At 41.4% G+C, this 13919-nt stretch overlaps 1 protein-coding gene across 1 annotated transcript in view; it reads left to right on the top strand.

Annotated features, from left to right (window-relative positions):
* BAIAP2 (BAR/IMD domain containing adaptor protein 2) overlaps positions 1-13919 on the top strand; it is a 118946-nt gene that overhangs the window by 65794 nt on the left and 39233 nt on the right. The window contains 3 exon segments of the mRNA XM_033138996.1: positions 1137-1198; positions 1958-2029; positions 3767-3904. Coding sequence (XP_032994887.1) covers positions 1137-1198; positions 1958-2029; positions 3767-3904 — 272 coding nt within the window.

Raw genomic sequence — 13919 nt, 5'->3', positions numbered from 1 at the left:
ATCCAGCCTAAATTAATAATAGCTTTAAGATGGAAAAGGAGAAAGTTTAAAATGCACGTCTACTGCAAAAAGAGATTGGATAGCACCAAAAGCTACCAGGGCAAAGGAGCAAAGGTTTTTTTCTCCCTCTGAAAATATTAAAAGGCAGCCTTTATTTTGATGTGCCTCTAGTGCTAATTGGAGCACATGGGACCCTTTTATAGATGGCGCGCGTTAATTAATCTGCAACTTTGTCAATATAATGGCTACCAGGTTCTGATTTATTTCCATTCTCTGCCTTAAGAGGAACCTGTGTGTTCCAATTAGTGCCATAGAGAGAGCTGAATACCCGTTGGCTGTTAGATTTTTGAAGGGAGAGTCTCCATTGCTTCCTCAGCCAAGCATGCCTTGCTGCAACATGCAAGCTTTTTGTACCAGGCATGATGTAATCTAATTAAGTTTGTCAATCAGTGCAAAGTGTTCTGCAATCAAGACTGTTGAAACTTACACACAACTTTTAGTATACCCAAGAACAGGCATAGGCAAACTCCGGACCTCCAGATGTTTGGGACTACAGTCCCTATCATCCCTGACCACTGGTCCTCTTAGCTAGGGATTATGGGAATTGTAGTCCCAAACATCTGGAGGGCCAGAGTTTGCCTATGCCTGCCCAAGAACCATTGATAATTGGTCCTATTCTATCATTTCTGTATTCTCCATTTAAATGCTTTATTATTTTTTGCATGTACTGTACAGATAAACCTTAAATAAAGAACACCACAAGATGCTCAACCATTTATAACACACTTTTGAGAAAGAATAACTATCTCCTTGTGAGAGATAGACACAGCCAAACAGAGAGAAACACACTGTAAGATGTTGGGTATCAATTTGTTGCCTAACTCTACCTAACTGACCATGTATTCTGGGGTAGCACATATTGTATGTGTAAACTGAGTTAATCTTAAATGAGTCTCCGAAAGAAGTGTTCCTTCCTCAGGCACCAGCAAAACTGAAGTGATTTTTTTTAAATAAAAACAATTGCAGGTCAGTAGTTTGAGGGGAAAGAGAAGAGAGAGAAGGTTGATGCAGAAAGGTCTCTAAAAATGTCTCCTTTCGTCTTCCTCCCTCCCCGCTATGTCTTTGCCATTTTTTAGGAGAGGTTCTGTTCCAAATGGCCGAAGTCCACAGACAGATTCAGAATCAGTTGGAAGAGATGGTAAGCACTTTACTTCCTATTGACATGTCCCTTTTACAGAGGCTGGCCAAGAGGCAGTCTTGTTTGATACACGTGGATCTAAAATACATCTGTTGTGAAATAGTTGCCAAGTCCTTTAAATAAGAATAAGGCCCCCTGTTGAATAAGCCACGAGGCAAACAAAATCATAAATCGTATGTTGGCCTCGGCAATGTCAGAGAAATAATTGAAGCTGGGGGGGGGGGGAGGACTGATTGTGGACCAAGATTCTTGCTTGACCGATTGATTTCATGCAGTGCCAGGGAAGCTCTTTGCTGCAGCAAGGCAGGTAAGCTTTCCTCATATTTTATTCAGGAAAAAATAAAGGCATTTCCACTTGATTCATGTTGTTGCAGGCACACCCCATGGCCTATAACTGCTCGTTGATTCTTTATTGTGCTTTTACATTTTTAAAAACTGCTTTATTTTAACTGATAATTTTATTGTTCTGTTCTTTTTGTGAACAGCTTTGAGGTTTTATTACAGCCAAGTGGTATATAATTGTTGCGAAATAAATGAAATGCACCTGTCTTCTCAGAGCTGGCATGGCTGTTCTGGTGCTTCTTTGTCCTACGTATTATATTCTTGTACTGGTTCACGTTCTGTTTTGTGTACACCTGCCCAGATGCAAAGGTCCCGTGTGGATTAGTTGCCCTTCACGGCATGCTTTCTCATATTTACATACTGAAATCGTTAAATATGTTATCTCCCCCCACCCACCCCATTCTGTTTGGTTATCAGCTGAAGTCCTTCCACAACGAGCTACTAACACAACTGGAACAGAAAGTAGAACTGGATTCACGATATCTAAGTGTAAGTAATATGTATTCTATATTTAATGTACATCTGATCACCGGCTCAAATCTGATTGCATTTATAGTACCATTTATCTGGTTGATCTACTACCATAGATGTTTGGGCTGCTCCAAGACAAGGGGTAGATCCAAGGAAGATCATGATCTGGGTGCACATATCAACCTACCGGTGGCCGAGTTTCTTGCAAATTCTGCTGGACTCAGCTGAACCTTGATCTGATCCTGCAAGGCATTTCTTTAGATATGTTCTGAAGGACAAGTTCTGAACTACGTTCACTTAATTCAGATTGTGCTTTATCTGTTAAGATATCATGAGTGTATTTAAAACCACAGGGATTCAAATTTATGTGGTTCACTTTTTCAAAACCTATTGTATTGCTGCAAGGTTTGTGTTGTAGTTTTGGTGTTTTGCATTCAAAACGAGACATTTTGGACATGATAAGAGGGCTAGGAGAGTGCAGTTGACTTTCACACTCTTTCTCTGCACTTTTCTCTGTTGGAACGGGAACTTTCACATCTCACTCAGTTCCCCTGTACCCCAGAGATGCAAAAAATATATATATATAAAATCCATTTCAAATATGTTGGAGAAGCTTGTGAAACAGGAAATGAAAGCCCATTGTTTTTCTTGTCCTCCCCTCCCACCACCTTCCTATTTATGGTTGTGTCTGCGAAGAGTTTGAGTTGCACTAAATTTTTAAAGAGAGAATAAATACAAATGGTTTCTGAATGTAGACTCTCTGCTCTGTTCTGTTAATCTGAACAGAACTAGATAAATTCTCCTCAAATCCAGCACTTTCTAGTTCTCATTTGTGTGGGAGCATAACCAGACCATCTCTAGATATGAAATGAACAAGGGGAGTTATGAGTCATTAAATCTCAGTGGGACTGTGAATGTTTATGCTACTAAAGTTGAAGTAGGTAACATTGCCATGGAAGCAGAGGTGATAATTCTTTATATTAAAAACTCAGTGTGTGTGTGTGTGTGCGCGCGTGCATGCTTCTTCAGTTCATTCTATTTTACAAAACTTTGACATGACCACTCTCCCTTCTCCTCTCCTTCTGAATGGAATGGAAACTTCTAGAACTTTGAACACCCAGATCACTGTAGCTTAACTTACAGCCCAGATAAGAAGCCTAGTTTCTAACAGTCTGCTTGCCGTTGATTTGCCAAGCACTAGTTTGGTAGAAAAGAACATATAGTAATTAGAAGTGGACGTTGCTTTAATATAGCAGCACCAGCCTTACAAGTCCCTCTTGGAGAAACTGGGTGGTTCTTTTTGAGCTGAATCCTACTGTTCCAAACTGATAATAAGGGTGGTGTTTCTCTCTTAGTGCCTCCCTCTGCAGACTCTTTATTATTATTATTATTTTCTAAGGCTTCCAAATTCATGGTGAACTACTACGCCCAAAGAAGAAGGCCAAAGGATTTCAAAACCCAAACACAGCCTTTCCCCCAAGCATGTAAGAGCATGCCGTGTTAACTTTCCCTTCTGCTAGGAACCCTGTTCTCTTGGTTACTGGGAATGTGTTTTCTCCACTTCCCCTAGAGGAAGCCAGCTTTTTTCTCTAAACATGTATTCATTCAAAACATACCCTCTTCAGCAGGTGTGAGGTCAGGACCTTCTTGCCTGTAGGGAGGATGTTAGCTGCGCTCATTAGGAGCAGGGGAAATCTCTGCTCAACTCCTTCAGCGTATTATTGTTTCAGCTACTCACACCTCTTCCACATACAGGCTGCTCTGAAGAAGTACCAAACTGAGCAAAGGAATAAGGGGGATTCGCTAGAGAAGTGCCAGGCTGAACTGAAGAAGCTCCGGAAGAAGAGCCAAGGGAGCAAGAATCCTCAAAAATACTCTGACAAGGAGCTGCAGGTAGGATGTTGCTTTCTTTTCGTTTGCCTGCAAAGGCCTCTGGGTTAAAAAAAAAAAAATCACTACTTGTTATCCTCACTGGTGCTGGATTCCAGCAGGATATGTGTGGTACTTCTTCTAAATACATATGGCAATGCTTGTGTCTTATCAGGCAAGCTGTATGTTGGCATTACTCCCATAGTTTGGTCAGTTGCAGGTAAGACCATAGAAGCTGCTTGGGGTAATAATAATAATACTTACATGTTTCCCATCCAGGAGGGCTTGAGCCATCTTGAGTGATAGTTGCGTGGTCATCCAAGTGTAAAGCTGCAACCTTTTATTTATTTTTAAATTTTTACAAGCCACCTTTCTGGTTAACATTTTCAAGGTGGCTTAAATAGCCATTGTGACTAGTAGCTACTACAGGCAATCCCCGAGTTGCGTTCTGGGTCATTATGTGCTTGTGTGCAATTGAAACACCCCGTTATGCCCACCCCGCCCTTTTAGTGACTGGTCACTTCCGGGTTTGGCACTGTGCGCGCCATCACACACATAAAACGGAGGTTCTACCTTCGTGGTCAGAGGCTGTACATCTCTGAATATCAGTTTCTGGCAATCACAGGTGGAGAAAGAACTGTTTTACGGTGTTTGTGCTTGCGTGCTTCCAACAGGTATCTGGTTGGCTGCTGAGAGCAGGATGCTGGACTGCATGGGCCTTCAGCCTGATCCAGCACGATAGTTCTTATATTCTTAGTACGAATACAAAGCCAGCAATACAAATAAAGCAGTAAACCTGTGCACACCTACTTGACAGTTCTATTAAACCCAAAGGGGTTTGTTTCCAAATAAACATTCAAAGGACTGGACTGTACAGCTAGACACTTGGGATAGGTACTCATTATTCTTTGTGCGGTTAGAGCAGAGTTTTCAAAACTCTTCATGTTGGCAGCATACTTTTTAAACATGCATCGTTTCGCGACGTGGTAATTCAGTTTTATTATCAAACCGGAGGGTAAACTAACTCCTTTCCAGCCCCAGGAGCAGCACTTGGAATATTCGTGTGACAACCTACACACTGCAGCTGACACACTAACGTGTCGCGACACACAGTTTGGAAAGCTCTAGATTAGAGTGTTGAACAAGGAGCTGGAATATCAGGGTTCCAAGCCTTAAAGGCCACTGGGTGACCTTGGCCCAGTCACTGTCTTATCAGCCTAACCTACCTCACAGGGTTGGTTTGACAGTGAAATGGAGTGGGAGAGAACAGGGTAAACCACTTTGAGCTGCTTGGAGAAAAGGTAGGATGCAGAGATAGTGGTGGTAACAATAATTACAATTTTAACGTGTGTAAGTCTGCACTAAGCTGTAGTAGAGTACTTTGTGAAAGGTATAGAGTAGAGTTTCAACAAAACAAATTAGTTGAGATGTATTTTAATTAATTAATTAATTAATTAACTACTGAGAACTCTTCACTCCCTTCTCGCTTCCTTTAGCATTGTGTGTTTGATAACACACACAAAATATATTAGAGTGTCTTCTGTTAACAATATTTCCCCGGTCTCTTAATTTTCATTTGCTCTTTCCTCACTTCCAATCTTAAGTATGCATGTATGAATGAATAAATAAATTACTCTTGCCTATGCCAGAGGGGGTTTTCATTTGACAAGACAAATACCTAGTCAGTGACTTCTGATTTCAAGCACACTTGATAAGCCCCCTGCTGTGTTCTAATCAGATTTCGATAGTGTCCCCTAGAGATTGAGACAGGCATGAGAGTCTTAAGACAGACTGTATCTGTTGCCTGGTGAGAGCAACCAAGTGTCATTGCATGAATGTTGAGGAAAGGAAATTGCTCTTTTTTGTGGGGGGAACAACACACACTGTTTTCAAGAAGACTGATGCCCTAAAAAAGATGGAAAAGTCGTCAACAACAACAACAACAACAACAGATGGAAAAGGCTACTATCATTAAAAAAAAACACGATTAGGCATGGCTGCTGTGCAAAGAGGACCTGTTTCACAGGCATTGATAGACTAGTGGCACTCAAGGAGTAAAACGAGCATGTTTGGTTGGTTAATCTCTCTCTCTCTCTCATATGGGTTTAAGGTCAGTGGCTTCTCCAGTTGGTGCCTCACCTGCAAGCACAGCAAGTCTTAAGGATATGTTTGTAGGGATTCTGTCAACATGCTCTGGCTTGAAAGACATCGTACCTAACTTTTTGCTTTCTATTTCTCCTTGTCATGGACCAGAGTGGCATATGAAATTAGAGAGTATAACGAGAGTTCTAGGGAACTCGCCTTTACCTTTATAGTTCCGCCATCCTATTCCTTGGGAGTTCTCAACCATACCTTGCTTGCTCTTGAACTTGAGTGAGGCACTTGGTTTTTCCAGCGTTTTTGTGCACACCACTGTCACTGTAAGTTGCAAGCAAGTTTTGCTTCAGTGCAAAATTTGTGTAGTGTGTAGATAAGTGGATGGCTAACCTGCAGCTGTCCAGATGTTGGACTCCAAAGGTCTATTAGTCATAGCCAGCATGGTCACTAGACAGTGATAATGGGAGTTGTAATCCAGTAACATTCACCAGCAATTTGCTTAAATCTGGTTGGATTAGGTGGGTATGCCTTGTGAATGAATTTATTTTTCAGCTGTTTGGTGCAAACACTTCCTGCCTTGATATGCACTATGTCACCATTATCAGCTACTTTATCCTGTAGAGTCGGAGTTTAACCAAATGGTAACTGGAGGTTAAGATTACTTTTCATATTTTCTGAGCTAAGCATAAAAGACAACAAATCCTAGGGCCTTTTTCAGTTGTTTCAGATGCAGGTGTAAGGAAATAATTGCCTGGTGATTAACCTAGAGATTATGCTGGGGAAGGCCACATGTTTTAATTGCATGAAAAAACAACAACAATGAATTACTTGTTCTTTAATTGGTTGTGCGATTTGAAAAGAGTCGCTGAAGGGAAATAGGAGTGTTTATCAGCAATTGAGTCTCAATCTGGCTTGAGCTATTTGATGGGAAAGAAAATGCAACATAGTAGTTCTGAATTTAACTCTGATTTTTAAATTCTAAAAGTAGCTTTAAGAATCTGGTCTTCCAGTTTTGGTATGAGACACTGCAGGGAGAAATAAAATTGTGTTTCCAAATATGTAAGTATTGATGATGCTGTGCTTGTTTTGCCTAGCGTAGTTCCCTTGAAGACTTAATTAAATTTGGCAAGCACCTGAGCTTTTAAACCCATCTGAATGCCTGCTACTTAAATACCAGAGGGAGGACTGTCATAAGGTGCAGCTATCTGTGCTTTTTTGGAAAGAATCTGTTCATCCACCTTGCTGTGTTGGCGGGTATATGATCGATGTCTGTGCCAAGATAATGTCTGCATTGTTATCATGGGAGCATGAAGCAGAGCCAGATGAAGAGATTTTAGTACTGGAGAGGCCAAGTCCCCAAATAACTGGCAAGTTGCTGCTTTTAATGGTGCCCAGAATTTGCCATTTCACCCTACCTCATGGTAGCACAGAGTTCTTTTTAGACTGACCATTTGGGAGGTAGGAGCCAGGGGAGAGAAAGATGGGCATGATGTTGAGGCCCAACAAAGTCTGCAGTTTGTGATAGTATTAAGGTGTTTATGTACATTTTAGCTGCAGTCTTTATACCCAGTTACCTGGAAGTAAGTTCCACTTAACACAGTGGGACTTGACTTCTGAGTAGGATTGTGCTGCAAATTACCGGTAGATTAAACTGTTAGGTGGGAAACAGATTACATTCTTGGGCAAAAAAAAAGGCTACTCTCACCCATTTTAAAGAAATATAAAACCTTTCTTTTTTTCAGGCAACAGGAACCAAACTGTAAGCGGAAGAATGGGTGGATTATATTATCAGTGCTTGTTGAGGTGAAAAAGAAATGGCTCAGCCTTTCAAACTTTCAAAAATCCTTCTTTATAGCTGGAATTTAGAAAGTGCTGATCTCTTTGGTAGTGTTTTGGGTTTTAACAGTGTTGCAGAAGTTGCTAAATTGCAGGATTTCCCTCCCCTCCCCTCAGCACTGTTAAATAAAGTGCTATAAAGTTTGCTCAGATGGTATTATCGTTTTTTCTGTTCCTTTCTTTTGTGATTTGTGCTCTGATAGGTTTGCAGGCCGCTCTTAAAAGAATTTTGGCTTTGTAATAAAAAAAATTAAACTTGGGCACACTGCAGCCAAAGCGTGCCATTTTAGAGTTTAATTTGTTCCAGTGGAAGAGTTGGACGTATGCTTAATTCTCCTGTTGAAATTGGTGAAACCTAAGTGTGTGTTCCTTAAGAGAGGAGGAGGAGGACTTTTGGGATATGGTCTGCTGAGGTGCCTTATTTCCCGCCTGCACGTAGCAACTGGTGTTTCTTCCCCTATTCCCTTTGAATAAAGACAACTTAGCCTTAGGTTTACATCTAGATCCAGACTTGTGGCTCGTTTCTCTCCAAACAAGCATTGTCTGGCAAGCCAAGAACAACCCTTAATTAAGTATAGTGGTACCTTGGTTCTCAAACATAATCCGTTTGGGGGGTCCATTCGACTCCTGAAAACTAAGGCGCGGCTTCCGATTGGCTGCAGGAGCTTCCTGCACTCAAGTGGAAGCCATGTCGGTCATTCAGCTTCCGAAAAACGTTCAGAAACTGGAACACTTACTTCCATGTTTTTGGCGTTTGGGAGTCGGTTTGTTCGTCGATGATGCCGTTCGAGAACCAAGGTTCCACTGTTCTCTGTGGTTTGTTAGGAGAGAAATGGTAAGACAGATCCTGGCTTGTTTCTCATCAGCCACAACAGCAGCAGGAGCAGGGGAGGAGTGACGTGCCCACGATTTCAGCAGCATGCAGCAACACAGTGCATGTTCACATTTCAACCATAGTTTAGTTTAACTATGGTTGTAAGCAGCCTGTGAATCAGACCATTTTGTGCTGATACCCACATTACCAAGCAAGTGTTCTGCAGCCCATTGTACTCTGCGAACTCCTTTGATCCGATCTAAATGGTGAGCAGCTGGTTGATAACAGGGTATCCTGCTGGCCACAACCCATTAACAATGTGTGCAGAGAGAGGATTTCCTTTTTGACTGTAGACTAAAGAGATGCTAAATATGGCTATGAAATGCAATCTTGGCTTTGTATCTCCTGATCTTGCATCGACACACAATTTTGTTCTACGAGCGTGTGATCATGTTGACAGTAGTTATTTTAAAAGCAGAGCACCGCTCCCTTCCTGGCAGCAGAGTTAGTGTTTGGTCCAGATGCTCCTGGTTTATGGAATTATTTTTCTCTTCCCAATCCCCCCCCCCCAAAAAAAAACCAAGCTAGTGGAGAAACATCTTTTTGGCTTAACTGGAGGTGTAAGCGGGATACTAATACTAGAAGCAGAATGTACCAATCTTTGTTGTTTTTTGAAGGCTTTTTATTATCTGCAAAATATATTAAACACCCATTCACTACCACCCAAGTCTTGAAAGTTAAAGAAAAGCATAATTCTGTTTGTTGCAGTAGGAATCCATTACAATTTAGGAAGACGCCTAGACTTTACTTTAGTAGGTACGTTTATTTAACTGGCTGTTAAACATCCAGGACTCAGACGCTCTGTAATCTCTTGCTTTCATATTTTAGAGCCACAGGAAGTTTAAAAGCTTATTTTGTACGTTGCCATTGTTTGCAGAATTGCACTATTTTGTCATTGTCCAGAAGCTTTTTTTTTATTTTTTAAAGCCTACTCAAGGAAAAAGGACAAACGGCTGCGCTGGAGATAAGGTAGAATAAATATCCAAATCTTGAGTATACACTAGGCAGCTCTAACATGAGGAATTGGAAGGGGTTTTCTGTGGCTGCTTTGCCAAAATGGCATATGAAGATTTCATTCAGCATACCAAACCTTACGCCAAAGAGATAGCTGACATAGAAGAGAGACTGAATGTTCCCATTCTAGAGAGAGCGATGCCATTTCCCAATGGACACGTGTTTTCAAGTCACAATGCAAAAAGTGGTGGGAAGTAGGATTCTTTCCCCTCCATATTGATGTAGAGAAAAACCTGCTTCTATTTCCCTTATGGGGTATCCAAGAGCCCGTATGGAGTCCTTAATTGTGTTCCCTATCGGTAGGAGAAAATAACAGAGACCAACCAGAGAATATTGAGAAGCAAAGCAGGTAATAAGCCAGGTCTTTATTAAACTGTTGCAACTCACCACATGCAGGAGGTAGGAGGAACCCAGAACAATGGTGTGCAAGCCCTTATATAGACTTTTGAAATTGCCCGCCCTGTAGCTCAAGACCACCCCCAAAATCATCATACAGTACATACATCACAGAAGGAGGCAGTGTACAACAGAAATCCTGTCGGCCAGGATCATCTTCTTCTTTGGCGATCACCCGTAGCAGAGTAAGATTGAAATACCTGGATACCTGACAATGGTCACTGATTGCTTTACCTGGGCTGCCCGGGCATTCTTTTGTGATGGTAAATACTTTAATTCCTGGATCCAGGTCAGAGGCTCACCCTATGCATACCCTGTTTCTCCTAAAATAAGACATAGCCATAAAATAAGCCATAGCAGGATTTCTATGCATTTGCGAAATATGAGCCGTTCCCCAAAAATAAGTCATACCCCGAAAATAAGCCATAGTGACGTGGTACCTCCCATTAAAACAGCCTGGAGAGGCGTGGCTATGCAGCGTACCGATGCGACACGGTTAAAATAAGACATCCCCTGAAAATAAGCCATACTGTGTTTTGTTGAGCGAAAAAATATATAAGACGGTGTCTTATTTTAGGAGAAACACGGTACACAAAGACTCCCTAAAGACAGGTAAGCAAAAGACAATGGAGAGAAGAAGAAGAAGAAGAAGAAGAAGAAGAAGAAGAAGAAGAAGAAGAAGAAGAAGAAGAGTTTGGATTTGATATCCCGCTTTTCACTACCCGAAGGAGTCTCAAAGCGGCTAACATTCTCCTTTCCCTTCCTCCCCCACAACAAACACTCTGTGAGGTGAGTGGGGCTGAGAGACTTCAGATAAGTGTGACTAGCCCAAGGTCACCCAGCAGCTGCATGTGGAGGAGTGAAGACGCGAACCCGGTTCCCCGAGTCTACCGCTCTTAACCACTACACCACACTGGCTCTCCCATTTCCTTCCTCCTTGCAGAGAAATGTTTGAGGTCAATTTGGGAGAGTCAAAATGGTTTCAGGATTGCTCTCCTGTACTATTTCAGACACGTGGGTTTATATACTTATGTATGTGTTTGCCTTGTAAATTTATGAACATTTAATTTATATATTTGAGAACTTAAATTCTTACAACAATAGAATCAAGAAGCAGGGTGTTGAACTGGCATGAAACCCAGTGCATCCTCATCATTTAGAACTGCCAAGTTGTAGGTGGCTAGCTTGGGAGGGAATGAATGTCTTTGGCTTCCCAGGGTCTGAGCCCTACTCAGATCAAATCTTTGTCCTTAACAGAGCTTGGAAAAGTCACAAGTTAGTTTATACATTAAGTACAGGCATTCTGTTCTGCTTTAGGGATTATTTATTCCCTGCCTTAACATTCCTAATTCTGCTGCTCTGGCGTTTGCAGGATCAATAGTCAGACTACTAATTGTCTGACTATTGGAAGATGCAGAACATCTGTTAGGGACAGGAACAACCTTTTCACAATCAAAAACAACCATTTTAAAAATTATTATTTTATACTACTGCAGCTGCACCATGTTGAGATGCTATGTATAAAACACATTAATAACATTCCTCCCTTCCCTTTTAACTACTCAATAAGGTACAATTTTTCTCAGTTTATGCATTCGCCACGTTTCATTTGAATATACAGCCGTACCTTGGATCCCGAATGCCTTGCGAGTCGAACATTTTGCTCCCGAACGCCGCAAACCTAGAAGTGACCATTCCAGTTTGTGAACTTTCTTCGGAACCCAAACACCTGATGCGACTTCTGATTTGGTTTCCGAACATTTTGGAAGTCGAACGGACTTCAGGAACAGATTCTGTTCGACTTCCAAGGTATGACTGTATGCCACATTTGTGCCCAGTCTGATCCAACAGGTGACCGAACTCCTGTGCCTTCAATACCGGTAGTTAATGTAGAAGGAGAAAACAGGCAAGTTTACCTTGTCACCTACCATTGTAGCAGTGTGGTTGGGGGAGTGGTGAAATGTTGCTTGCTGAAATGCAATAAAGACACCTGAAACTGTTGGTTGAGAGAAGCAAAACATTGCGAGAGGCTGCACTGCACTTTTCCCACACCCCTGGCCCCTTAAACGCATTTGCTGTAGAAGTACTACAGATGTCTGGATTTTGTGAGCTTACTTAGCAGCATGAATACTCATTAACAGTGGTGTTTAATTCTAAACAAGGTTGAAAGAGAGAGACTAGTAAAGCCTTCTGTTTTGTCTGAACACTCAGATTCTGGCAAAGTGCTAACCACTCCTAACTTAACTGCAACCCTTGTCTGGATGTTGGCGGATGGAGTGTTTGTTCCTCCCTGGGAGGATTGCCTTTTCTTTCATCCTGGCACTAGCTGGCTTAATCTTTAAAGTTTGTAGAATGATTAACATGTAGTTTGGTATTGGTTAGAGCAGCTTTCTCACATTTGTATCCACTGGGTGTTGTTTTATGATGCTATCAGTTGACACCATGTTTGTGCATTGGTGGAGATATGTCAGGAAAGGGTCCTGTAAGCTCTAGACAGGCATCTCCTCAAGTGCCAACAAAAGTTTCCTCTCCTATCACTGCTGTATTATATCTGTTTATTTCATAAAATTTGTACACTGCTCAAAGCAGTTTACAAAAAGATTAAGAAAATAAAAGCAAGAAAAAATTGCAACCTAGTCTAAAACATACAAACATTAAAACATTAGAACAGATTAAAATTTCCTCAACTTTCTAAGCGCCTGGGTAGGCTTGTAGAAACAAGGTTAGCAGGCGCCGGAAGGAGTAGAGTGAAGGTGCCTGCTTGATCTCAATAGGCAGTGAGTTCCAAAGTTATTACAAATGGAGAATGGGTATTATTTGGCAGCTATCGTAGTGCCAGTTCCACCAATCCAAGTGGGCACATGTGGGGTAAATCAATCTCGTAGGTAAAATGGTCCCCAGTTGTTATATGATTCTTAATTAATAATCTGGACTTCACAACATTTTTAAAGCCTGATCCTGTGCATGTTTATTCAAGAGGTCAGTTCCACTGAGTAAAATGTTGCTTATTCTCAAAAAAATTTCAGAGGAATAGCCATGGAATCAGTCCTGTCTCATCAGGAAGGTGTTTCAGTGGCTCGTAGATGGTGCCTCTTTTTTTTCTTTTTAAATTTAAACTAGTGCAGTTCACAGATTCCAGCATATTCTCGTACGTACTTGTTAGATTAAAGTATTTTCATCTGCCACTGAAGATGCTTCTGCATGATTACATTGTCATTTCTAAATGGAAATGAATTGACTGCCTTATGTTGATTACCGTGAGACTTCCTGACTCAGCTCTCTCAATGTTATTAATATTCTTTGACATTATGGGAAGGGGGAATGTAAAAAGGTTAACAGCATAGCTAAACAATGCTCAGCTGCTTATTAGCATTGCACAAAACATACTTGAAAATCGGTTTAGTACTCTAACTGGACTTAAATCCGAAGCGTCAAATCCTAAAAAACTTTTTTAAAGCCTTTCACCTATATCGTTACTCACCTGCACTCAAGTTTGATAGGTCTGCCAATTGGTTGAAGCTAAATCAACTGCCTGGTCCTGTGATTCACTGCATTTATATTGTCTCACAAGTGCAGGTGTTGGAGTCCAGTGACCATCTCCAGCCCCAAAATTGGCATGGTAGCAAACATCAGTGCCATTGTACCTGTGCTTTATGCCTTTCTTCAGGGGTTGGGAACCTTTTTGACCTGATGGAGCAGATCTTTATCTCCTCCACCATGGCAGGCCAACTTTGACAGGTGGGTGTAACCACTGACCTGTCAATCATCTGATATCATATGGATGTCATGTGGTTGATAGGTGGGTTCTCTACCCACCTCTCT

This window comes from Lacerta agilis, chromosome 2 (genome assembly GCF_009819535.1).
Source record: "Lacerta agilis isolate rLacAgi1 chromosome 2, rLacAgi1.pri, whole genome shotgun sequence".
In the NCBI taxonomy this organism is placed as follows: Eukaryota; Metazoa; Chordata; class Lepidosauria; order Squamata; family Lacertidae; genus Lacerta; species Lacerta agilis.
The sequence above is the reverse complement of the archived record's forward strand: the minus strand, read 5'-3'. Positions and strand labels throughout refer to the sequence as shown.